We start from the raw sequence: 27367 nt of genomic DNA, 5'->3' as shown, positions 1-27367 counted from the left end.
GGCTGCAACAAACTCAACGTGAAGTTGAAAGAGCTTTAAAGCATTTCATCATGAAAATCCGCAAAGAAGGTAAAAAGATCAAGGAAACTCGGACGCCCCTCTCATCCTCGCTGCGATCGTATAGAGACTAAGTGCTCACTCATACAATCCAATTATCGTTATGTTAAATTATAAATATTAAGAATTCATTCTTCCTCATAATTAAAAAAGACGTTTGCATAATTATAATAAGCAGTGTTCACATGTAGATACTTAAAGTCCAAAAGCAGGGCTTTAGGCTGTTAGCAATCAAGAAACAATATTCGATTGTAGATACGAAATACCTAATGTGATGGTCGCGATGATAATCACCAAAATGTTAATTGAGTTTATTTAGCTTTCTTCGACTCTCAAATCTTCATACAAAGTGTAGCCCCCTATCTTTATAGCTTATCAAAATCAAATTATATATTAGCTCATTGAATTCATCTTGTCAAGTCCTAATATTGAGTATACCACGCAAATTAAAGATATTGCTCCTTCAATAATGTACTTAAAATTTTAATTATCTTTTAATGCCTCATTTGAGATAATTTGGATTCAGATAGATCATTTGTGATTGATTAGATATTCATTCCCTATAAATTGTTGAAATCTAATTTTTTATAGCCTTTAATTAATTTTTTTGAAATTTTTAGTTTTATATTGCCTCAAATTCATGCACATAAGTGAATATTTTGGAGAAGTATAAACTCTAACATTAAAAATACTTTATAATAATTTTAAACATATAATATTTGAAGAATATTTATTAGTAATAATTCACTGGATTACAAAAAAATATTATTATGTGACCAACTGTTTATAAATTAAAATAAAATTATATATATATATATATATATATATTCATCTTAAAACAAAATAATTTAAATATTTTTGGTAAACAAGTAATTAACGCTCGCTTAAAGACATAATTTAAGAACCAGTCAAACGGTCACTTAGGGTAAGTCATATTTTTTCGATCTTGGGGAATCCAACGGTCCTCTGCGTAACTTGGGGCGGAAGCCAAATCTGGCTTTGTTCGCTGGTTAAGAATCCGATAAATTCCTTAAACAGCGAATACCAATTTTGTCCCACTACTAAATGCCACGTGGAGACAAAAATGGCATCTTCCTGTCGCACGCGCGAAACTCAAAGCAGGCGCGTCCTTCCACAAGCTCGACGTCTTCCGTGGTCGCAAAGATGGCCAGATGAAATCAAAGGCTCAAAATGGAGGGCGACCCTATAAATTAAAAAGCAGGAGATCTAAAACTAAAAAAGAATAGGGTTTTTAATTTTTTATTTTTGCGTGGTTTCCCCTCCGTTTTCATCACCATCGCAGCCGCCCAGCTCTAGCTCTGCTTGGGGGGGACGGCGAAACTTCACATATGGCATCTCTTACTCTTAAGGAGGCTTCGGAGGGGACTGCGGGTTGTATTATTCTCGAGCTATTTGGCTGAAATTAGTCAGCCTCTGTCATTTAAAGTAAGGTTCTCTTTATCATTGCTGTAGCTCCCATTAACAAGATTATGGTAACGATGAAACTTCGATTCTTCATTCAGGAATTTAGGTGTTCTTATTTGATTACTTTCTCATCTAAATAAAGAGGAGTTTGGTGTTTGAACCTTTTGTTGTTAGTGTTTTAGAGGGATGTATTGTTTTAATTTTGTTATTTTGTGGTGGTTTGAAAGTTAAATTGGCATTTGTTAGCTGTTTTGTTGTTTCTTCTCTTGGAGCTCCCTCTTTTATGGTTGAAGTTGACTTTTAGTTGAAGAATGTATAAAGTTTGCATTTGTTTTTCACTTTTTTGCATTAGGTTGGATGAGTTGTTCATTCTGTCTATCTTCTTAAAATAGCTTACTTTTCTTTGTGAAGTTGGAAAAAAAAAAACTTATGGCACGATTTGCCATTTTGTAGAATCAAAACAGTTTTTGTTCTCCACTGAGTTCAAACATTTTGTTTTTCCTACCCATAGCCATTATCTTCTTGAAAATTAGCATTAGGCAACGGTACTTGATTATTATTTGTGTTTGTTTGTGCATCCTCAATCACTTGGAGCTTTGCGTGTCACCTATAATTCAGAGCAAACACTGATTGCCTACTTTTCTGTTCTTTAACTCATGAATAATTATGGTACGCTGTGATCTTATATAAATAATTAGGATTTTGTTTCTGATAAATTCTTATCATTGTTAAAATGACTTTGTGAACTGCAGAGTAATTTTGATTGCCCTTTGCATAGTTCCTTTCTCAAATGGAATAATTTTATGTGTTTCAGATCTTCTTGTCTTTCATGTCTCTGCTGAGTCTATTTTCTCCAATGTCTTTACCTCTTATTCCCATAATTAAGCATGTGAAAGTAATTTTGGAAGGGAATTATCTTATATCTAAAGCTTGTTGTTCATCTCTTTAAGCAAGCTATCGTTTATTTTATTGGTCTGTTATTGATATGATTGCCATCTATCACATTCTTTATTGATCTGTTTCTTGCTAACCTTACATTAAGGTTCTTTTCATGTCTGATGTCCTGAGATCCTGTTTTTAGTGGTATCTTTCAGTTCATTTGATAGTTCACCTGCTATCTGTAATAACAAAGTTAATACATTAAAGAATGCAGATATAAGTAAATAGCTTAAGGGCATCTCCAACCGAAAAACCCATTTTCCACTCCAAAATGCAGAAAAACTCATTTTTTCACTTTAAAATGTAGTAACTTATCTCCAACCCAACTCCATTTTCTAACACAAAAAAAGAATATTCCTAGTGTATTCCTTCCCATGCTTCATTTTCTAATTAAAAAAAAAATAACGCCAATGTGCACCAGTAGTCAAATAGCGGCAAAAAAGCCTCTTGGATGGAGCGAACAAGAAACGCCATACGTTTGTATGACGTTCCATTGGAGATGCCCTAAATGCAGTCATTCTTCTCCAATCAAACGTCATTTCTTCTTCTTTCGTGTGCTTCCTACGAAGGTAACCATATTTGGCCTGCTTTTCTCCTCTTTCGCACGCTTCTTTGGCAAATCCCACAAATATTTTTTTTGGTGTGGGTTAATAGTTCGACGCCAATATTGTCGTCGCACTGTTCACCTGCCGGAATTTGACGTGCGATTTGAAGTTCTAATGGAGCAAATGGAGGATATATTAGGATATAGGATATTAGTTTATTATTTGACATGCGCTTTGGAGTTTAAATGTTTGGAGATGGTCTATGTCGCAGTTATATTAGGATATAGGATATTAGTTTATTATTCTTCCTAAATATTTATGCTGCTATAGATGATTATATTCTCCATAGCCATATTTCACATGTTATTTGCAAGAAATTATTATGCTGAGTACTCCACAAATGCAGACAAGCAATGAGGAGCTTGCAGATCAGTTGTCGCCGTGTATTCATATGCACCGATCACCATAATTATTAGCCTGCTATTTCATTAGCTAGATGTGTGTTGATATCATGTTTGATGACACATTTTTGAAAAGAAATAAATGATGAACAAAATAAACTTATAAATAAATTACTCATTTCTTGTTTTGAGAATAAAATGTTAGAATGGTGCCTAGATTTCATGGGGAGTTGTTTTAGTCCCAAAACATGTATATCTAATTTAGTCATTTTGACTCATTTAAATTTGATCCAAAATAGTTCCTTGATTTCTGAGCTCTATTCCAAAATAATACAATAATGGAATTATTTTGAATCATATTTACGAAATTAAGTGAATCAATTGAGCTCATAAAATAGTTCAGGGAATATTTTGACATTTTTCTCTATTTTTTCTTCTTTTCTGCTTGAGAGTTGAGTTAGATGTAAGCTTGTTATTCTTATCTGCCTTAGTATAGTTGCCCATTTCTCTTTCTAATTTTCTATGCTGTAAAGGATTAATTAATTATGTTAAATGTGAGTAGCCATTTATCATTCCCCTATTACTAAAAGTTGTGCATTTTGCGAACATTGTGGTGTTTACCTTCCTTTTTGTTCAACAGAATAGGTTCAAAAGGATGTAATATGTGATATAACTTATTGATCAACAATTCTACTTTATTAGCTGTGAGGCTCCAAAAATTGTACTTTGATTTTATGGAGAATTTCATTGATTGTTCTCAGTGTACCCAATTTTACTTTTATTGATCATTGAACTGGTTATCTTAGGCAGTGTTTCACTTGGTTTGGGAATATAGCTTTTCAAGTTTCCTAGCTATTGGTGCCTTTATCCTGTAGATTAAGGTTTTGTTTGGGACAATTTTCTTACTGCTTTCGAAACGGCTTTTTGGTACAAAAATTTTTTGAATTTGATGCTAGAAAACTTACCCCACGTAGTGGAATAAAGGCTTGATGTTGTTGTTGTTGTATGCTAGAAAACTACTTTAGAAAGAAATAAAAAAGTTGTCCCAAATGAAGCCTAAGTTTACTTTATTAGCTGTGAGGCTCCAAAAATTGTACTTTGATTTTATGGAGAATTTCATTGATTGTTCTCAGTGTACCCAATTTTACTTTTATTGATCATTGAACTGGTTATCTTAGGCAGTGTTTCACTTGGTTTGGGAATATAGCTTTTCAAGTTTCCTAGCTATTGGTGCCTTTATCCTATAGATTAAGGCTTTGTTTGGGACAACTTTCTTACTGCTTTCGAAAGCAGCTTTTTGGTACAAAATTTTTTTGAGCTAGAAATTTTGGTGCTAGAAAGCTACTTTAGAAAGAAATAAAAAAAGTTGTCCCAAACGAAGCCTAAGTTCCAGGCTTCTTGAATGGGATCGACTTGCCTTGCGTTATTCGTATATATTATGCTTTCTGCTTCTATATTTGTTTGCCGAAAAATCTGGTACTTTTTTTTTTTTTTGAATTCTTGTAAGAGCCATAATCAATAGATATTATTCAGAATTGCTCGCTACTGCTGCTGGTTTCTTTAATTGATGGTTTGTATTTTTATGAAAGAGGAAAACAATGGAAATAGATAAGCTGCTGCCATTTAGTTCAATACCAAATCAAGTATTATGTTTTTAATTTAGGATGTGAGTCAGTTTGGTTAATTTGATGCTTTGATATCCACTGCTGTTTTGAAAAAAAAAATTAATTTATCAACGTCTTCAACATGCTTTAGATAAGGTGAAGCTAATTGGCTTTAGAAGTTTGAAATGCAATTTCCTACTTGAACTAATTTCTTTTACTAAATTTATTTCTCTTGTAGTCTTTTAGTCGGAGCAAAGTTTTTACTTCTAATAAAAAACTAAGGCTTCGTTTGATATAGCTTTCTTCTTGCTTTCTAAAACAGTTTTTTATTACAAAAATTTCTTGAATTTGAAATTTTTTACTAAAAAGCTATTTTAAAAAGCAATATGAAAGCTGTCCCAATCGAAGCTTAAGTTATTGGAGTTTTTTTTTTTTTTTTTTGGTTAAGAAGAAATGTTAACTTACCTTCCTGATGCTGAGTTTCGTCTATTTCAATTCATTTGCAGACCTACATAAATTCATATATGAACATCAAGTAATTTATCGAAAATGTTGAGGGCAAAGCAGATTAGCCAAATTTCACAGTGTGCCAGGTCTTTTTATCTAAGTGGCCCAATATATGGTACAGCTGATGGTGCCCCAATTTCTTCCTCAGAAGATGAAAAACATGCTTCGAGAAGTCAGTCGAGAAGTTCTGATGTCCTACTTAAGCAACAGAAATCTCATGTCTTCTCTTCACCTGTAACTAGTACAGGTAATACAGGATCTTCCAGTCTCAGAAATGCATTTGGATCTACCATTCAATTAGCTTCGAAGGCTTCCTCATTCCCATCAGCAGCTTCACAAGTCTTCGCGCCTATCTCGTCATTAGGATCAGATGTAAATGCTGTAAATGAAAAGGTTAAGCTGAACATAAATGCTGTTGCTGTTTCTTGCAATGATTTGCCACTTCCATCTAAGGCCAGAGATGATCACGAAGGTGAAGCTGGCAATCCAATTACCAATAAGATGGTAAGTTGTAATGGCCCAGTTGCAGTTAAACAAGCTCTCTCTGATACAAAGTGTTGCAAATCTGACTCTAAGCCGCCAACGGCAACTCCGGAATCATTCTATGAAAAGCCACGTAATCGAGCTAAGTACACAAAGGTTCAGGCAAACTGTTCCACCAACACAGAATGTGGGCCTAGTTCAGTTTCTGCTGTTCATACTGATCCAGCTACTGTACCAGAAAAGTCCAGTACAATTCGAGCTAAGCAGAACAGCCATTCGACGGCCATGAAAATGAAGAAGTCACAGTCAAAGTTCACAAACTCACATTTTGTAGCAGAGAATGAAAGATTATATCCAAATGGCTTATTTTCAGTTGCAAAATCAGCTGGGAGATTCTCAGAAGAAAATGGTGCAGTAGTGGCACCTAATAATCACGAATACGCTCATAAATTCTCACAACCTTCAAAATCTTCAAGATTCCAGCCTGTGGTTTTACAGTCTTCCAAGCATCCTATAAACTCTTTACATACAACAGAACATTATTATCGCGTGTTGCAGCAGCAAAAATGGGGTCCTATGGCCGAAGTTTCTCTGAATAATCTTGAACACAAACTGGATGCATTTCAAGCAAACCAAGTCCTGAAATTGTTGTCTGATCATTCTGTTGCCCTTGGCTTCTTCAATTGGCTAAAAAGACAACCCGGATTCAAGCATGATGAGTACACATACACCACCATGATCGGCATCCTCGGCAAAGCCAGACAATTCAATGCCATGAGAGAACTTCTACGAGAAATGATCAGAGATGGATGTTTGCCCACTGTTGTCACGTATAATCGAATGATCCACGCATATGGTCGAGCCAACTTCATTGGGGAATCTGTTAGAGTTTTCCATGAAATGCAAGAACTTGGTTTTGAGCCTGACCTGGTCACTTACTGCACTCTTATTGATATTCACGCAAAAGCTGGCTTTCTTGATGTCGCCCTCAACCTCTATCAGAGAATGCAAGCGGTGGGTCTTTCCCCTGACACTTTCACCTACAGTGTGATGGTGAACTGCCTCGGCAAAGGTGGCCGACTTGCCGCTGCTCAGAAGATGTATCTTGAGATGATTGAAAATGGTTGTGTTCCTAACCTTGTCACATACAATATCATGATAGCTCTGCAAGCTAAGGCAAGAAATTATCCCAGCGCAGTTAAACTTTACAGAGATATGCAAGTTGCTGGCTTTCGTCCAGATCAGGTGACTTACAACATAGTCATGGAAGCTCTTGGTCATTGCGGTCGTATCGAGGAAGCTGAAGTCGTCTTTAATGAGATGAGGAAAGACTGTGTACCTGATGAGCCTGTTTATTGCCTTATGGTAGATTTGTGGGGTAAAGCCGGCGACATTGAGAGAGCTTGCGCATGGTACTTCGCCATGATTGAGGAAGGTTTGAAGCCGAATGTCCCTACATGTAACTCTCTATTGAGTGCATATCTTCGAGCGCATCGTTTCACTGAGGCTCGTGGTGTTCTTCAAGACATGCTTTGTATTGGACTTGTGCCATCTTTACAAACCTATACTCTTCTTCTCAGCTGCTGCAACTCAGAGATGGTACTGTGCGGCGAGTTAATGGCCATCACGGGCCATCCAGCTCATTCCTTCCTTTCATCTCTACCAAATGCTGAGCCAAGCGGGGAGAATGTGAGGAATCATACAAGCCATTTCTTTGATCTGATGCACAGCGAGGACAGGGAAAGTAAGAGGGGTCTTGTCGATGCTGTTGTGGATTTCCTTCACAAGTCTGGGCTCAAGGAGGAAGCTGGATTTGTGTGGGAAGTCGCCGCACAAAGAAACGTTTATCCTGAATCGTTAAGGGAGAAAAGCAAATCTCATTGGCTTATTAATCTCCATGTAATGTCGGAAGGGACGGCGGTGACTGCATTGTCGAGAACATTGGCAGGGTTTCAGCGGCGGATTCTTGAAGCAGGCGTTAAGCCGTGGAGGATCGATATCATAACTGGATGGGGGAGGAGAAGCAGGGTTACAGGTTCTTCTTTGGTTAGGCAGGCTGTAGAGGAACTGCTTTATCTCTTTCAGTTTCCTTTCAGTGCCAATAGCAATAATGGGTGCTTTGTAGGATGTGGTGAGCCTCTAAATCAATGGCTTTTAAATTCTTATGTTGAGAGAATGCATTTGTTGTAGCTTTTTAGTCCCTCTACCAAATTTTCTATCATTTTGGATCATTCAAATGATAGTTTTTGCGTTGCAGAACTTTTATTACTCGAGTAATTTTGTATAACATTTAGGTTTCACCTAAGTTATTGCCACAATTATTCATGTCAAATCTAAGAATCATATAAAAAAAATCACTCCTCTTCAAGAAACAAATGCAAAATCGAAATCGGAAATTCACAAAAAAAGAAAAGCATGAATCTCGTACATACGTTCCGTGTAATCGGGAAATGAAGGTCGGCGGTGGCCATGGGAGTGGCTAGGACGGCAGGCCGGCGACTTCAAAGGAGCCTATGGCTGCGGCAAAGGTCGGTCGACGAGCCTGGTGTGAGGCTTGGGCGGAGCTACGCCGAGTCGGAAAGATCGAGGAGAATACGGGGGAGAGAGACGATGCAGGTTTTATTTGGAAATTCGCTCGGCTGATTAATTTAAAATACATGTAAATATATTTTTTTGGAGTTATTATTATTATCTGAAAATTTTATATTGCATTTAAATTTTAGAGAATTTATATGCATGACATTAACAATTTTTCAATTTATAATTTATATATTTAATACCTTTACATAATACTTAAAAATAAATAACAACATAAATAATACTTGCTTTGTCATGCTCATAATTTTGCATACCCTCTAGATCTTGTCATAACTTCATGGTTGATTAAGCATGTTTCTGATCTTGCTTTCAGTTTTGCGCACTTAGGGGCTGCTTGGTAACGCCCATGATTTGATTTAAGAATTTGTAAATATGCTAAATTCGAATTTCAGAAATCCTGAGGGACCTTAATTTTGAAACCGTTTGGTAACATTCATGATAGATATTATTAAATATCGTATGACTGTTTAGCTATAAAACGGATTTAACGAGCGTAATCTTCCTCTCAAGCAGAAAGATTTTGTAAATCCGGCAAAAAACATTATTTTGGAAATCCAGGTTTTAGCACGCAAAGGTGGAAATCTCAATGTCAGCTTTCATTTGTTGTGAGATTCGGTTTTGCATTTTAGGCCGTTTAGCTGGATTTTGCTCAAATCCGCTTCAAATCTGGCCTAATATTGCTACCAAACAGTCCCTTAAGATGTTTATTAATGATCTGGTCCAAAAAATTCGAGTTTGGATTGATTGTTTAATAAATTGGTCAGGCTCAAGACAAAAATTTTGACCCGTTTAATTTAATTTATGTTGACCTTGTGAATCAGATTTTGATCCGAAAATTACCCGTTTAATTTTTTTTTTCTTAAAATTCTTCTACATGTTGGTATAATCATCTTAGTTTTTATCAATTAAGATTAATTTTATAATTGATAAGTTCTTTTTTTTTAATCAAAATGGGTTATTGGTTTTAATGAAATTAACGTAGGTGCTATATTGTATTAAGGTTGAAATTTAGGTATTAAATATGTAAATAAAAAAATTTTGAATGATACATATAAATAAAAATAATACCCCACTCTTTTAGAAAAAGAAGGGTTAAAGTTATAGTGTTTTGTTTTGGAGAAATTATTCTGTCCGATTTATGGACGAATCAAGAGGCGCCACATATTTTTTTAATGTATATATATTATAACTTTAATTAAGAAGTGTTAAAAAAATGTTAAAATTCTGGAATATAATATATAAGATTGCACCAATAATCCCGCCCAAATAACGTAGTGGCTATTACCGGGTTGACGTTGCCACCGGCGGCCGCGAAGCTCCATTGCGGCAAATGGACTACAGCCTGGCGGCGCTGAAGCTCTTCTGCTGTCAGCTAAAGGATGCACGCCAGATCTCCTCCTCTCCTCCATCGATGACCCTCCATGGCATCCGCTTCCAACGAGCTTGGTGTCAAGTATCTCCTCAAACCCCCCTCTTCCAAATTTCTTACACGCCGCCTTCATAAACCCTAGATTTCGTCGCCAGGGCGTTGTGGTTTCAGGGCCTGACGAAGGGATTTTCCTCCTCGATGACGGTAGTGGTGTCGTTGAGCTCTCCCTCCAAGCCGAGTTCATGACCCTGGGATGGAAGTCGGGTGAGCCCAGACGAACGCCCTGTCCTCTCTATTCTATTCGCTTGCTTTGGTTTCTCTTTTGCTTTCATTCGAGTTGTTTTGATAATTATTTCGTTTTCTTCTATTCAGGGATGTATATCATGGTTGTTGGGCTCTACGTGGCTGGCGATCCTCCTCAGATCAAGGTATCTTTTTCATGTAATTTTCTGCATGGCATGCCTGGAAACGTGGAATGTAGTTGAAGTGAGACTGTTAAGATTGTAGAAGCTGAACAGCATACAGGTTGAGAAATACCGCAAGAGAGATGACGAACAGAGATAAGTTAGTTCATATGCTTCGTATCAGATTCATCTTACCCTGTATACAAGTATATGGTGTATATGTAGTTTGGTTATTGTAGTATAAGGTTGGTAGCAGCAGCTATCTCTACACATGTAGTCATGTTTGGACAGGATTGTTTACAGTAGTTTTTATCCTAAGGTGGGATGATAATGTAAGAGTAGTGGCTGCTATCATAGAGAGATGTCTGTCTCTGTTATGTGGTGGAGAGAAGGCTGTGGCTATTACCCCCCGCAAGGTGACTGTGGGTGGTTGATCGCCAGCTTGTCCCGAAGATGATTAAATCCTATGATGGAGAGCGGCTTAGTTAAGATGTATTCTTGTTGGTCTTGAGATTGAACTGGAACAAGGCGAATTTCTTTGGTTTGAATATGCTCCTGAATGAAATGATAGTCAATCTTTATATGCTTAGTTCGAGCATGAAATGTTGGATTGTGAGCAAGTGATATAGCTAAAGTGTTGTCACAATGGGGATCAGTTGGAGATGGTATAGGAATTTGAAAGTCTTGAAGAAGACGATGAAGCCATATTATTTAAGATGCAGCTGTTGCCAATGCTCGATATTCTACTTTGGTGGATGACCGTGCAACTGTTAGTTGCTTTTTGACACTACAAGAGATGAGGTTAGATCCTAAGTAGGAGCAATAATTTGTCGTTGAATGTCTTGTTATGGTATCACTCACCCAATCAAAATCCGAGGAGTGAAGAATGAGAGGTCCTTTGATGATTAGTAGTCTAAAATCTATGGTTCCCTTGATGTACCAAACTAGGCATTTGAGCTGGAGAGAACGAAGGGGAAGTGGTTGATGCATGTTTTGGCAAAGTTGATTGACAACGAAGGAAATGTATGGATAGGTGATTGTTAGATACTGAAGTGAACCAGTGAGGTGGTGGTATAGTGTTAGGCTGAATGGGGAAGTAGTGATAGAGGTTTGGATAATGATTTATAGGAGGACATACCTGCTTTATCTAGTATGGATTTGGCATAGGATTCTTGAGATAGAAATGGCCCTTTTGTAGTTTGGTGAATGTGGATACCTAAGAAATGAGTTGTCTACCCAAGATTTTTCATAGAGAACTTATGGCTGAGATTTTGAATGAGTTTGGAGATGGAATGTGAATTGTTTCCTGTGAGGAGAATGTCATCTCCATAAAAAAAATATGTAGAGGAGAACCTGATTTGTTGCAAGAACGAGAAGAGAGGGGATCAAGCAGATTGACATGACTTTGGGTGAATCTAAGGGAGAGAAGATGCTTGGAAAATATATTAAACTGCTGACGTGTAGCTTGTTTGAGACCATATATTATTTTGTGGAGAAGAGATATGTAGTTTGGATGTTGTGAATCTTGAAATCTTGGAGGTTGTGACATATATACTATTTCTTGGAGAGTACCATGTAGGAATGCATTGGAGACGTCTAATAGATGAATTGGCCAGTTGCGATTGAAAGCAACTTTTAGAAGAGTTTGAATGGAGGGCATTTTGGCCACCGAGCTTAAAGTTTCATCATAGTCAATTCTAGGTTGTTGACGGTTTCCTTGGGCAACAAGGTGTGCTTTGTAGCGTGCAATGGAGCCACCGGCATGGCGTTTTGTGCAGTATGTCCAGTGACAACCGAGAATAGCATGATATGAGGGTTGGGGGACTAGGCTTCAGGTGTCTTGCTATTGCAAGGCATGAAATTCAACAGCCATTGCATCTCTCCAATACTTATGTTTGTTGGCCTCGTTGTAGGAGGTAGGGTCAGGTATGGATGATGTGAGATGAAATATATTTAATAATGTGTGAGATTTTTGTGATCAGGTTTGGAGTCTGGTAACCATGTTGTGACGGGCTAGTGGAGATGGATTGGGCGTGGCAATTGGAGAGTTATGAGGAGTGGAGGAGTAGATGGATGAGAAATATTGGGGCAAGTAGGTAATGGGAGTTGAAGGAGAGGTCTGAGTAGTAGAGAGCAGTGGTTGAAGAAAAGTTTTGAGATGAGTCGTGGAGGTCGGAATAAGTAAATAGGAATTGGAAGGAAGTTGAGTGGGTGGAGAAGATGGAGGAGCATGAAGACAAGGAAAATGGGATTCTTACATGACGAGATATGATTATGTGATTTGTTTGCGGGTCTAGGCATTTGTATCCTATGTGATTGTTAGAGTAGAATAGGTAAATGCATCGAGGTGAGTAAGGGGCCAATTTGTGGCGATAAGGAGTGGGTGACAATGGAAAGCATGCATAGCTAAGATGTGGATGTGAGAATATTGTGGTTGTTAGTTGAAGAGTAATTGATAAGGAGATTTATTCTTGGTAGTAGTGGAGGATAGCATGTTGATGAGATAAATTGTGGTAAGAATTGTGTCAGGCCAAAAATGATAGGGAAGATTGGCTGCATGAATTAAGGTTTGGGTTGTTTCAAGTATATGATTATGTTTGAGTTTAGCAAGACCGTTTTGTTCAGGAGTGTAAGGGTAACTGATATGGTGGTTGATGTTGTGAGTGGTAAGAAAGTTATGAAGACTATTGTTGAGACATTCAGCTCCATGACATTTGATTTTGTAGTGTAGTTGGTTTTCTATAAATGTTTTGAAATGAATAAAGTTGTGGGAGATTTCATATTTAATTTTCATTGGAAAAAGTCTCACAAAGCGTGAGAAATCATCAATAAAAACATCATAGTATTTATAGCATTGAGTGGAAGTTACTGGGGAAGGACACATACATCATAATGAATTAGTTGTGACAGCAAACTAGTGTGACAACTAGATTTAACTATGGATAATGTTTGACCTTTAGAGGTCTTACATGAATGACAAGCAGAAACACTAGCAACAATAATTGAAATATTTTGATTGCTTTGGAGTTGTTAGCCAAGACTTGATGGTGAGGGTGACCCAGATGCTGATGCTAAATGCCAGAATGCACCACAGTTGAGATGGCTGAGTGGACTTGTTGAGGAGGAAGGGATTGAAGTGGATACAAATCATTACGGCATGGACCCGAGAGGAGAACTTGGTTGGTCCTCTGATCCTTGATTTGGAAGCTGAAAGCATCAAAGGAGATTAAAACATTGTTGTTAGAGGTAAGATTTGAAATTGAAAGAATATTGTGAGACAGTGGGGGAATGTGTAGGAGGGGAGAAAGTTTGAACTTACGATTTGGAGTGGGAAGCAGACCATTGCCAGTATTGGCTATGTATTAGGTTGCCAACTTTGATGTGATATGAGCCATTGTAAGCAGTGGGCTGATGAAGATTTTCTAAATGAGGAGTTAGGTTGGAAAAGGCACCGGAGTTAGTCTTCTACAAATCTCTTTGCGTGAATTAGCAAATTATATAAATCAAACAAATGAAATATTGAAATGAAACAATCAATGAAAAATTGAAAATACTAGAATGTCAATATGTCATTTGGATATTAACAATAGTTTAAAACATATTTCGAGTGATGCATAAAAACCGAATTGAGCCGAGTGGGTGCTTGGTAGAGCCTAAGCTCATTTTTCAAAACCATGTCCAAGCTTGAGCTTGATTCTAGCATATGCAGTAGTGTTCAAATTTAATTTGTTTAAAATTATGACTGTTTAAATTTGATTTATTTAAAATTCCTTTAATTTCTCTGCTCCCGTTATTATGCTGAACTCTAAAGATATGAAATGTCTTTTAGATTGCAACTGTCTGCACAAATTGATATTAGAAAAAGATTACTCTGTTGCATGATTAAGAGTTTAATATTACTTAAGGAAGTTAGGATGAGTGTGAAATAAAACATATAAAAATCTCACAATTCGTGGGTTAACAACTCATGAATTTATAAAAAAATAAACACTTTTAATGCAAAAATAGCAAATATGTTTCTTTTATTTCAAAATGTAATTTAATATTCATCCAAATTCTGAAAATGTACAAGAAGTTTGCAACTGATTAAGCTCTCACTTCTAAAAGAATATTAAGTACATATCTTACTCATTAAAGTTCGATTACACACACAAACGACCAGCTAAACAAATTAAAATAAAAACAAAGATAAAAATAACCAAAATGAACAATCAAATCTAATCTTGGTATAAGGTGACTCGCCATCTAAAGCAGTCATCCACACTTATGAATCAGTTGAAGAATATACATTCGACAAATACATGTAAGAGTAGAGGAAGAAGTTAAATTTTTATTTCAATACTAGCGATCATTTTGTAATGACCTTTTATTGGGATGTTTCGTCGCTTGCTTTCTTTTTTAGGCATCTCCTCGCTTACCATACTTTTCAGGTTGTTGGGTTGAGTCCATTGTTGTCCATGGAAAAACATGAAGATGTTACTACATTTTCAAATTAAGTTCAAGGAGGGAGAGAGAGAGAGAGAGAATCTGAGATTTTAGTTGAACAAAGTTTTGGTCAAAAAGATCTAATATAATTGTATCCTGCCCATGCTCAACCTTTGACCCTTCTTTTATTAGTACGAGCTAAGGTCAACTGTTCATGAAATACCAGAGGTTAAAATTGTATGAAAAGTATATGAATAGGTATTGTATTGCTTCTTCTGTAACGAACGAATCTAGCTAGTAGTTATTCATTAGATGAGAATTTCATTTAGTTCTAATTTGAGGGTGGTACTCTTAAAGTGTTATAGTAAGCACTCATAGTTAAGAAGCTCGGTACTAAGGGTTGAATGGCCTTCTTATTCGACTACTTCTGGTCTTAGGCAAGTTCCACATTGGTTTATGACTAGCAACTTCTTGTACAAGACTAAGGCTCTCATAATTATTTGATAAACCTGACCTAGATAAATCTAAGTGTGCACAAGGTAGGTCAGATGGGGACATCAGATTTCGACACGTGTACCATCGCCGGCGGCACAGATCGACGGCTATGATCCAGAGTCTCTATTTCTGATTTATTTACAGTTTATGTCATGTGTACTTTCTTTAGTTTTCCTAGTTTTCCCCTGAGGGCATTGTTTCGCTTATGTAGCCAAGCCCGAGGGCGTTTCTGTCTTTTCAGTTTTATTATTTTGGACCTCCTTATATGAGGCATCATGTATTGTAAAAGTTTAGTTTTTGATGAATGAAATTTTCATTGTGATCTCTTAGTGAGTTCTTGCGTGAAATTTCTCAAGATCTCTTAGTGAGTTCTTGAGGGAAGAGTTCTTTTATTCTCCTAGTGAAAGACCCTCCTCCCTCCACGGTTCTCTTACCTCCACCTCCCTCAGGTTTTTTTTTTTTTCCAAGACCCGCCGCCCATTCCCCTGCAGCCTCCCCCTCAGATTTTCACCATCCAATCCCTACCCGATCCCCCCTCCCCCCCTACCAGCCTACCGCTAGCTGAACCAGCTGCCAGCCCGACGTCCCCCTTCCCTCCGTTCCCCACCTGGCTCCACCACCGGCTGGAATCCCGTCCAGGCCAACAGCCCTCATGCCGGCACTCCCAATTTCCCAGCTTTGTCGCTGCCCCCTCACCCCACCCCCCCCCCATCCTCTATGAATTTCAAATTTCCTGGCATAATTGACTTTCCTAAGATAGCTTCTATCTATTTAGGAAATCATTCAGTGGGATTCAATTCACATTTGAATTTCAAACCTTTTTCCCTAAAACTTCCTTAATTAAAATCAATCTGAATTTAAACAAATCAGATTGCTTTTAATTGAGTTAATCCCTTGGGCCCCATCCAGCTAAATTCTGAGCCTCCCTCTCTCCTTATGGCCGGTCATATTATCCTTATTGTTTCTCTTCCTATCTGCCACATCACCACCTCTTAAATGCCTCCTAAATACCTTCCCCTCATTAACGTGATTTCAATTTTTTTTAGATTTTTTTTCAGATTTCAAATCTGAAATTGGAAATCAATTTCTTCCCTCTCCTCTAAATAAAATCTGAAATCAAATTTCAGCTTTCTTCCCTCCCACTAAATAACCCATCTCTTTTCCTTCTCCCACCACCACCCCAAGACCGGCCACCTCTTTTCCCTCTCGGGTACTCCTTCAACCCTAGGCAAGAATGCATGGCGGACCCCGAATTTGAATGGGGACTTGTGTTCGACGCTCACGGCAACTTCGACATCCAACAATCGCCGTTCTTCGACGCAGGATTTGATTCCGACGACGACACCGTTGGAACTTACTTGGATCGGATCCTACCGACCCTCATACACATCATCGACAAACAACATCCAGACTCCGAGTGGATCATTGACGGCCGCTCACCCGCTCCTCCAAGTCCGGCTTCTTCCCTGGCGACGAGTCCTCTCAGGATCACCTGTCTACTAGTGGCATCGCTAAGTGTACTTACGATCCTCCTCCGCTAGCCACCATTTTCAAAACGAGTGAAGGTCTTCAAGGTGAACGATCTAGATTTTAAATTTGAGGCTTCGTTATCATTAGCTATTTGCATTACCTAAATATTTAGTTGTTATTTTGCAAGTTACCGTAATCTCTACATGTGATTTATTGTCATTGCTAAATCTCTCAACGACGAATTCTTAACTCAATCTTGAGCAAGCAAAGAGTTATTTATTAGCAAGATAAATTTCCTCGCTTTTATTAATTTCTCAAAGGCAATTCTTGTTCAACGCATGTTGTTTCACATCAAGTTCCCTCGATGAATTTAATTGGAAGACTGAGGGGCTAACTCCCTCTGCTTAGCGTTTATTGATTTGCAAGAACTTCCATTGGTGTCCAAGGAAGCGCCCGTTAACTGTTGCACTTGCTATTGCAATTTTAAGGGGACGGATCACATTGTTGACAAGTGATGCAGAACATTTTAGTAAAATTGTTCCTTAGGCACATGTTAATTAGTTTGATACAAATTTGATATAGGATTCTATAATGTTCTTGATTTCTCTAGGTTTCTTTTGCTATCTTATAAAAATAGGACTTGTAAGAGGGAAGATGTATGAATATATTTTTGAGATTTTAGCAGTGTTTCGCTGTTTTTGTGTTCTAGCTCAGAGGAGCTTTATTTGAAATGCTTCTTCGTTGATCTCCCTACATCAATAAGTCTACCCATCCTGTAGGTGGCTTAACTAGCCTCTGTCAATCCTCAGGCTTAAGTGAGTTCAATTATCTAAGAAGTTAGTGCCCTTAAATGCCCCTTATGTTTGATTTACTTAACATTTACAAGCTCTATTGGTAAAAGAAACATCAAAAGAACTCATTTAATTGGATATAGATATCAAAATATTTTTGAGAAAAAAAAAATTATACAATTTTCATCTGAAAATCAAAATTATCTACTAAATTCAGTTCCCTGACTTCAAGCAACCGAATATCCACTAGCATAAAGTCCACTGCGGGTTTTAAAGAAAAAAAATCTTTTTTGAAATGCAGGTCCATAAGGTAGTTGATCTCTCGGCATACCCTGACCGTGAATCTCTATGGCATATGGAGGTCATTGAAGCTTACAATTTGTTCTACTCGACTGAAGCAGAATGTTGATTCAGGTTATTATGTCACTTTCTGCACACGTCTTTTGCGTTTTTATTTAGTGCATTTATGTTATATTTCTGCATTTTGGGTGTCCTAAATTAATTATTTTTAAGCTGGGGCTGTGCAAAAAAATTTCGGGTTTTAACTTTTGCAGCAATTTAATTGAAAGAAGTTTCTCATTTAAAAAAATTGGTTAGTGTATTAACTGTGATGCTTTGTAGTTAATTATCCCATTTTGCGGCTCATTTTGATTTGTTTGTTGGGAGTTTTGATTGCTTACTAAGTGATCTTGAATTTGAATCTTCCGTATGTGATATATGTGTAAATTTGTCTTAATTGACCTAAATGTCCAAAATAAAATAAAATAAAAATTATCCTAATTTCTTTGCGTCAAATTATTGCTATGCGTTTGATGCTCGTAACTGTCCGTGCGCCAAGTTAAGCATTACTTTATATTTGTTAATAATTTTCACTACAAACATACACTCTAGGAGGTTGTCTGGTTGCAAGCGTTTGAAGTGCAAAATAAGAAAAAATGCAGATTTTTTTTTTTAGTTTTTTAATGTTTGATATGAAGTAAATCAAATAAATATATGTGTAGGGCATTTGAAATATCTTCGAATGCCTATTTTTTTGATAAATTTTAAATTCCCCTAAATCAAACAAATTTTAAATATCGGAAAAACTCAAAGCCACCAATCTCACCTTTCTCAACATTGGTCGCTACTCGCTACACTTTGTTGTGACGCTTGTTATTGATGTTAGGCTGCTAGACATTGCCATTTTCCACAGCCACTTGCCTATTTTGGTTGTCGTCCTTAGGGCATCCTCAACAGAATGTTATTCGTCCGTTTGTAGCTCTGGCGAGCATTCACCCGAACGGTAAATGAAAACGTATTTTTGTATTTTATCTTGGATGTGACGTTCATGAAATCCATTTTTTCGTTGTTGTGTTACAGTACAAATAGAGAGAGAACATACACAAAATATTCTTTTTTTATGTTAAAAATAGAGTTTGGTTGAAGTTGAATTATTATTTGATAAATGCTACTGCATTTTGAAGCGAAAAATAAAAATTTTCGAGTGAAAATGCCCTTGGCCATTGCTTGGTAGTGTCTACTGTATTTCAATTCATTCAGAATGTATCATAATGGCTATTAAAACAAAATTCAATATATTTGATTTACATCCAAATAAATAATTAATGCATTTATAAGTATATGTATTGCAATTATATAATTTTTTTGTATTTTTAAAAACATTCAATTAAATATTTTTTTAAGCGTATTTGATTCATGTAGCAATCTCCAGCGCTGCAGTGCAATTTGCGTGGTTTGAGCACTGAAGACTAAAAGATTAACATAATGAGTAATTTTTTTTATTTCTGATAAAAAAAGATTATTTTCTTTAAATTTAAAAAAACCTACTTAATTAAGTGCGCTAAATTACGCTTATATTTTTTAGAGAAATTACTTTGTACGTACACTGGATTATTCGGAGCCGAATCACAGCGCGTCATGTCATTTGATACATGGTAGGTGCTCAAGAAAGAGGTGATGTGAGAAGCTATGATTCGCCTCCAAACAGCATTTATATCTGCAGATAATAATTTCATCATTTTTTACAGTAGAGAAGGTAGGTTTTGGGCGGCTAATGTACCAGAGGATATATATAAACGCACAGACCATCTCTATCGTATAAATATATGCATGTATATGTATCAATCTTAAAAAAAAAAGGCTTCATTTGGAATGATTTTCTTACTGTTTTTTAAAGTAATTTTATAGTACAAAAATTTGTTAACATTTTACTTTATAAAACAAAAAGAAATCTATCCCAAATAAAGCCTTTACCTTAAAATTTTGAGTGATTTTCAATAGTGCTCAAGCTTAGTACATAATTATCAATTCTCTTGTGAGGTGCAGTTGTCCATATTAGGCAAGATTATTAATAGCGGTCACCAGATGTTATCTGGAAGTCAATTAGGATGCGCCACATCACCAATATGTTGTGTATCATTACTATATATTATTGTGTATCATGTGACATGGCGTATCCTAATTAACCTCCGGACAATTTGGTGACCACACATAATAATCTCTCATAAGTGTGCCGATACAACTATTTTATTTCTTTTTGGACATAGTAATACTACAAGTTTGAGCATATATTGTTTGAAACCCCTTCAAATTACTGCTGTTGCTATCTATCTCCCTGCATCAAACTTAAACTTAGATTCATTAATCGCTTCTGCAAAGTTTCTCCACTGAACAGAATTGCTACATAATATGAAACAAATTGGAAGCATTTCATCCATTTTTACATAAAAACTTCGAGGAATAAGGTCTAGTTCAAGCCCCAAATAAAACAACTTTGCCAACCAAATGGCTAAAAACCAAAAGGGAGAAAGGACTGAAGAACCTCGTTCATGCTATCAAAGTATCCCTAATTATAATCTGCTTCAAGAACAACGACAGAGCATAAGAATAATCATCCAGTCAGAAAAGGTAAGATGCAAGCCGAATAACCAGCATTTGCAGCAACTGGAATTAAAGATTCACCATCAATTTTTTTTTTTTAATATAAGCTTTACAATTGATTGTTAATCTTACATCAATTCTTAATCATTTTCATTCGAATTAGGGACTGGAAACGTCGGTTTCAGCCAGAAAATGTCAGTCAAATATCTAATTTAAGAGAATTGCCCTTACTATGGAGACATTATTCTGTGCAGACGCCGAACACCGTCCGGAGATCAACCAGAATGAATCATATCGGTACTGCGGCTCAGTACCGCGCGGTATTGCTGACATGGCTCATTCTGATTGGTCTCCGAAAATAGAGCTGCATTGAGCATCCGCATAGAATAATTTATCCTTACTATGCCACAAAGTTACAATCCTGTCAATAAGAAATCAAGAGGTGTGGCTCTCGTTCGCCTAAGTTTAAGAAAATTCTATGTAGTTATGTAAAATTTAAAAATTTTCACCTTTAATTTCTCTTGTAATCAATTATATTATAGAAGCTTTTTTTTATTGCTTTTTAACTAAGCTTTCTATTATAAAAATTTTTTGTACTAAAAATTATTTTAAAAAGTTATAAGAAATATGTCCAAACAAAGCCTTAGCCCTTCATAAATTTTAGATAAATTCATTAGCCTTCTCTCAATTGAAATTCAATTTCAGTTACTAATTATATTGCCATTGTAAGAGGATTTAAACAACTTTCAGCTACATTATAATGCTAAACAGTCAAAATCATGGTGTTGGTTGAAAATGAAGTACCATGAGGAGTTTTTGTTTTGTTATTTATTTATTTTGCATGATCATTAACTTCTAATAGATGATAACAAGATAGTAAAGTGAAAATTATACCTCAACGTTTTGAATATTGAGGTGCTTTTCGAGCCTTCTTCAGTCCAACCTTTTTCCTTTCAACAACCCGAGAATCTCTGGTAAGAAGACCTTCCTTTCTCAGAGGAGCCCGGTGATTTTCGCTCATCTTGAGCAAGGCACGAGCAATCCCAAGAGAAATTGCCTGAGCCTGACCTGAAAGCCCGCCCCCATGAGCTTTAATGAATACATCATAGTTGGTCTCATAGCCGAGGGTGACCAAAGGGGTCCTTATGTACTGTAGCCATAAAGGGTTGCCTTGAAGATATTCCTGCAGTCAAAGTTATATGAACTGTTGAATAAAAGATCAAAACAAGAAGAGGATAGGAGAGAAAAAGAAAATTTTGAAAGTGGAATCTTCAAAAATGGGACAAAAGTAGCCTACTTAGTTCCCCTCTATATGATCATAACTATAATAGGACGTGGAAATCATCCATCACTTAATGAAGAAATTCATTGAAACTTTTAATTCAAGAAAGAAAGTATAAGGTTGATATAAGAAGAAAAAAAAAAGAGAAAAAATGGGAAAGCAGCATCCACCAAAAAAGGACAAAAAAAGATTACCCACTTCTCCATTATATAATCATAGCTTAATATGATTTGATACTTAAAATTTTAAAATGGTCACCAATGAATGAAATCTAGCACATATTGAAGCAATGAGGTGACAAAGAAATGCAAATAAAAAATAATAAATCTGGAAGTAACAGTATGGAAAAAAAGAGTAAAACATAAATTCAATCATTGGTCTTGCTAGTTCAAAGAATTAACACTTTTTTTCTTAAAAAACTCCAACCCTTCGATTAAAGATTTGATAAATGCTAGTATAGAATAAAATTTGATATGGTCTGGGAAATGAATTTTGGTCCCATCTATCCTAAACAGATGTGGGAGATTATTTATAGTCTCATCTATTTTATGCAGTGAGCAATTTAAGAGAAATTTAAGTGCAGTGGAGTTATAAGGGATTTGAGATGATCTCCTTCACCTAGTGAATCTTGACTGTAAGAGTCATAAGTAGAAGTAGAGTTATAAACAAGCATCGGGACATGCATATCACTATGCATATAACTGCATATTCTATCAAGAGAAATAAGTAGAATGCAAAGAATATTCTAGTAATGGAATGAGTTTATTAATGAAATGATGTTTTGAAAATAAATGTACTTTGTTATTCTTATACAAATAAATGCTTCAATGATGATGCGAACGACATTGCGTATTGTGTTATGTTCTGTTCTAAAAAAGGAAAGGGCCCATCAGAGTGAGGTCATAGGGAGCAAGCATATTAGATTTTCCTATTGAGGTACTTTTGTAATCTTGTTTTTATGTTTTAATGTGTAGAATAAATTTATACTAGACTCTTTGTATAGTATTCTTTTTGAAAAATAAAATTTGGAAAGATCCTATGTTATTTAAACTATATTGGGTTATCATATGGCTCTAGTGTAGTATATTGTGATTGAGAAATATAGGCTTAGGAATTCAATTCTTCCATTAAATCCCGGGCTGTCACATTTTAGTTCTTCATAAAGGAAGGAAATAACACTTCTGCGATCTAGAAAGTGGGAGAACAAGTATCTTACAATGTGTTTGTTTGTGGCATATACTCACTTCCTATCTACTTGAACATAACAATCCAAAGTCCGAAGCTAAACTTCTTATATACAAATTATGTGCTTGAAACGCCTTCCTTACTTTTAAAAACAAATCAAATAGCCAAACAAACTCATTACCACCACAACTTACTTTAATTTTCGGCTTGCAAACAATAAAACATATCCCAAATTCAAATAATTTAAACTTAAAAAAAAAAAAAATTTATGAGGCCCTAATATGATCTGTCTTCAAAGTCATAATAGCCTTCCAAGGTCCATGGTTAATCTCTTAAATAAGTTTTAAATTCATTATATGTTAGGAATATCAAGCTAGATTGTTATGGGTAAAGCCCTAGCACATGCAGCTAGTAATCGAGCTCGATCCCTAAAAGGCACCATGCTATTATAATTCAATTTTTTATATCACGCTATGGTGTCTAAGTCTTCAAGCACAATACAACTAGTTCTAAGCCAGGTAATCACACAGTTGTTGGAATTCCTAAATCTAAGCAAGAAAGTCCAAAGTATAACAAGGCCATATACAACAACCATAACTTTAAATTCCCTTGTGCGGAAAAACATAGAGCTTAAATGAGAAGAAATAGGGTTGGCATATAGTTGTATAAAGATTATAAGAAATTCTAACCCTAGACATATCACTCTCATCCTGCTCCTATTATCTCACCACATTATTTAACTTGCAAAGTATTTCTAACTATCGATTCCTCACTCAATCTATTCCTAGCCTTTACAATCGCAAAGCTCATTCAAAAAATCTAACTTTTCAGTACTAGGCTATGCCAAATGAGAAAGTGGTAAAATACTAAATCATGTCTAATAAGGGAAATTGTATCCGCTTGAATAAGCTAAATAATTATTAGCACAATTGTGAATGGGAAAAAACAACTCACTTCTGAAAAGTACAAAGATATCTCTTGAAGAAAAGTTATGCACAATAAGTAAGAGAATGTGCTCGTGAATCAAAATGAATCAATTTTTGGAGAGATGACTACTGGTTAAGAGCAAACTATTCAATAATCAATAAGCAGGTAAGTGCTCAAAGTAATTGGCTTACATAACATTATCCCATACATAATAATTTAATACTAACATCAAAGAATCACTTAGTAGATCGTATTTATCCATGAGTAATGAAAGGCATTTACTGATTAACAAAATAACCAATGGTTCATTAGAGCATTACAATTAATTAGTGAACTAACAGTATCAACCCCACTAAAACATCATCCACATCATTAGTCTCATGTCAAATAATTGAGGCCGGTTTTATGAATCTTCAGTTTCAATTCATTCATGCTAAGCGCTATCTCATGTGCTAACTATATCTTCAGCAAATCATGTTGTTCAACTTTTATCCAAGTAATCCTTTCTCTTTTTAATTCACCATGTTAATTATATACATTCATCTTATTGATGCATATTCTACCACCTCTTGTAAAGTTCCACAACCACATAAGGCCCTTAGCTACTACCTTATCCTCAAAGGTGTTACTCCCACTGTTTTTTTTTTAATATGATAATCTCATACTATGTCCTGCCTAATTATACCAAACGTTCATATAAACATTCTTATTTTTATCACATTAAATGAAGAAACATTTATTTGGTCCATTTAGTCTGTTAGCCAGCACTACTATTCAGCTTAATCCCACTTAATCCGGCAAAATGAAATGATAATTTGAGACTACCCTAATGATTCTATGATTGAATAGCATACCACTCAAGTAAGATTAAAGAATTTGCATTAAAGGAAACAAGCTCCAAGATACTTCAGGTTCAATAATTTCATCAATGGCATTTTTGTTTTTCACAAATGAAGGAAATGACACTTCTCCAATTTAGAAAGTGGGAGAACAAGTCACTTCCAATGTGTTTGCTTAGTTGTAGCATATACTCACTTCCTACTAACTTGAACATAATAGTCCACAGTCAAAAGCCAAGCTTCTTACATATAAATTATGTGCATGAAGAACCAAATAGCCATATATACTCATTACAACCACAACTTCCTTTACCTTCCACTTGCAAACCATAAACACGCCTAAATTCATATCATTTAGCCATTGCCACAAAATATTTTTTAGCGCCCCAATCTAGTGTCTTCAAAGTCATAACAATCATCCAATGTCCATAATTAATCTCTTGAATAATAGATTCAAATTTATTATATGTAAGAAATATCAAGCCCGGTTGTTATGGGTTAAGCCATAGCATGGGAAACTAGTAATCGAGCCTGATCTATAAAAGGCACCATGCCATTAGAATTCAATTTTTATCTCATGCTATGGGATATATGTCTTTAGGCACAATAAAACTAGTTACGGCTAAGTAACCACTTAGTTGTGGGAAGTCTTGACCATACCAATGCTATATACTATAAGTATAACTTAAAATTATCTTGTATGTAAATAAATGGGGCTTAGATAAATAAAAAAAATACAGTGCTTAAATGAGAGGTAAGAGGGTTGGCATTCAGTTCTATAAAGATTAAAAGTTATTCTAAATCAAGATATGTGGCTCTCATCCCACTCTTTCGTCTCACCCCCTCTATTTATCTTGCAAAATATTTCTAACTATCAATTCCTTACTCAGTCTATTCCTAGCATCTCCAGTTGCAAAGTTCATTTAAACCTAGAAGTAAAACTAACCTCCAGCCCCCACCCTCACCCACCCACCCACACACAAACACACATACATACACACACACACACACACACACAAAACTCTGGATATCTCATAGACTATCCAATTTTTTTTTCAGAATTTAATCATGTCTATCTCTCACCTCCTTTGCTCCTCATAAATTTCACATGCCTCAATTTTGATTTATGTAAGAAATGTATGACAGAATACTATACTTCGTATGCACCTCCTCCCGGTTTCAAGACCATAAGAAAGACACTTGCATAAAAGATTATTCATTTCCATTACATCTGATCGAGACTTCATTTTGTACCACGCAACACATCAAGGTAAAAGTATAGCATTACAAAATAGAACCTAAACTTGCCTAGTGCATACCTCTGGTACATCCTTTTGTCCTAGTTATCTCATTTTCTTTGAAACTAGTCATCTCCTTTTCGTCAAACATGAACACGCAAGTAGATTGTCTCCACCCACACAACATAAAACTAAACAAGCGATATACGCTTTTGCCTATAACTGCACAGATTCGGAAAAGCAGAAGCAGAACCAAAAATACTAATACTCAACAGCAAGGGTATGAAACATTGCAAACCTTGGCATCACGGTAATTGATGACGAACTTGCCCGTGCCCTCTTGAAGGACTACACGAGCAATGGCGCATTTCCTCCGCCCGGTCCCAATGATCTTCTGAGCCGCAAATCCTCCTGGAAGCCTCGACTTCACGTACTTCTCCAGGCTCATTCCCTCAAGGTAGGGCACCGCAGAAATGGAGGCAGCGGCCATGGATGAAGAGGAGGCAACTATCGCGGAGTGGGACAAGCTCTTCCGCAGAGGGAAGGCATCGGAGAAGAGGCGAGATCTAGAGATGGAGAGGGTTTGGGTCGTCTTTGAGGAGATGTTCGAAGAGAAGGACAGAGAGGAGAAGGTTGGGATTAGAGAGCAGAGAGCGAGATCCATTCTCCAGTATTGCTTCCGCTTGCGTCGTCCTAGTGGTGATAAGTGCTAAGTTGGGGGATTTACATAAATACCACCGAGTCTTATAAATTCTTAAGAATTATATTTAATTTTTTAGAACATATATATATATATATATATATATATAATATTAAAATCAGTGGGAGCAAATATATTGTCACAACTCGGATTTGGAAGACGATAATATATAATCTGTACTTATAAAAAAGAAAAATACATAAATTAATAATATAAACTAATTCCTAAAAAATAAATAAAGTAAAAATTCATTTCAATAAATATTTTTTTATTCATTTCAATATATATACATTCATTTCATTAATAGGAATTTACATAGCAGTACATCAAAATAATAGTACTGATACAAGCAAAAGAATATAACTAAAACAAATAACAAGAAAGAAATTTCGAACTCACATAGCAAATATATAAAGGTCTACTACAAAATATAGTCTATTACTTATAACTACTTTTTAGGTAGAAATCCATCTGGCACTATGACAAGACTCGCTATGTAAAAGTATGAACGAATGAGTTTAATAAATCAAATTTAACAAGTAATTCTTATTTATTAAAACATAAATGACAAAAGAAGTGGAGCAAGCAGTATGAACAACCAAAATGTGATAGTACTAACATATAGTTCACTATATCACAGTAGCAATGAGACGTTATGTTTCACATGATAAATTTTTATAACGCAACCAATGCATATATCAAACTATTACATACATAATATCATTCTAATGTAATCATGTTGAGTATCATCATACTCCCAAGCGACTTATCAATCATTTATGCTTTTTAGCTCAAGATTATAT

General features: G+C 35.8%; 3 protein-coding genes across 5 annotated transcripts; 2 read left to right on the top strand and 1 right to left on the bottom strand.

Moving 5' to 3' along the window:
• Positions 1 to 1274: 1274 nt before the first annotated feature.
• On the top strand, positions 1275 to 8220 carry LOC110097771 (pentatricopeptide repeat-containing protein At1g74750). The gene is made up of 2 exons (XM_020824326.2): positions 1275 to 1503; positions 5478 to 8220. The coding sequence occupies exon 2, from the start codon at positions 5521 to 5523 to the stop codon at positions 8149 to 8151; it is 2631 nt and encodes an 876-aa protein (XP_020679985.1). The 5' UTR covers positions 1275 to 1503; positions 5478 to 5520; the 3' UTR covers positions 8152 to 8220.
• Positions 8221 to 9833: 1613 nt separating this feature from the next.
• On the top strand, positions 9834 to 18158 carry LOC110097763. Of its 2 annotated transcripts, none has more exons than XR_003702750.1 (4): positions 9834 to 10012; positions 10084 to 10192; positions 10301 to 10492; positions 17815 to 17946. XR_003702750.1 is itself a non-coding variant. In XM_020824311.2 (4 exons), the coding sequence occupies exons 1-4, from the start codon at positions 9890 to 9892 to the stop codon at positions 17920 to 17922; spliced, it is 396 nt and encodes a 131-aa protein (XP_020679970.1). In that variant the 5' UTR covers positions 9834 to 9889; the 3' UTR covers positions 17923 to 18158. The 2 variants fall into 2 exon arrangements, 1 of the variants encoding a protein (XP_020679970.1); XM_020824311.2 differs by having other exon boundaries at positions 10301 to 10356; positions 17815 to 18158.
• A 1966-nt stretch (positions 18159 to 20124) lies between these two features.
• On the bottom strand, positions 20125 to 26588 carry LOC110097762 (30S ribosomal protein S9, chloroplastic). 2 transcript variants are annotated; one of them, XM_028700041.1, is made up of 3 exons: positions 26163 to 26588; positions 21288 to 21576; positions 20125 to 20456 (listed from the first exon to the last, which is right to left on the bottom strand). In XM_028700041.1, the coding sequence occupies exons 1-2, from the start codon at positions 26526 to 26528 to the stop codon at positions 21289 to 21291; spliced, it is 654 nt and encodes a 217-aa protein (XP_028555874.1). In that variant the 5' UTR covers positions 26529 to 26588; the 3' UTR covers positions 20125 to 20456; position 21288. The 2 variants fall into 2 exon arrangements, with proteins under 2 accessions (XP_028555874.1, XP_020679968.1); XM_020824309.2 differs by having other exon boundaries at positions 20125 to 20369.
• Between the last annotated feature and the right edge of the window lie 779 nt (positions 26589 to 27367).

This window comes from Dendrobium catenatum, unplaced genomic scaffold (genome assembly GCF_001605985.2).
Source record: "Dendrobium catenatum unplaced genomic scaffold, ASM160598v2 fragScaff_scaffold_1434, whole genome shotgun sequence".
NCBI lineage: Eukaryota > Viridiplantae > Streptophyta > Magnoliopsida > Asparagales > Orchidaceae > Dendrobium > Dendrobium catenatum.
This window is presented reverse-complemented; position numbering and strand designations above follow the sequence as displayed.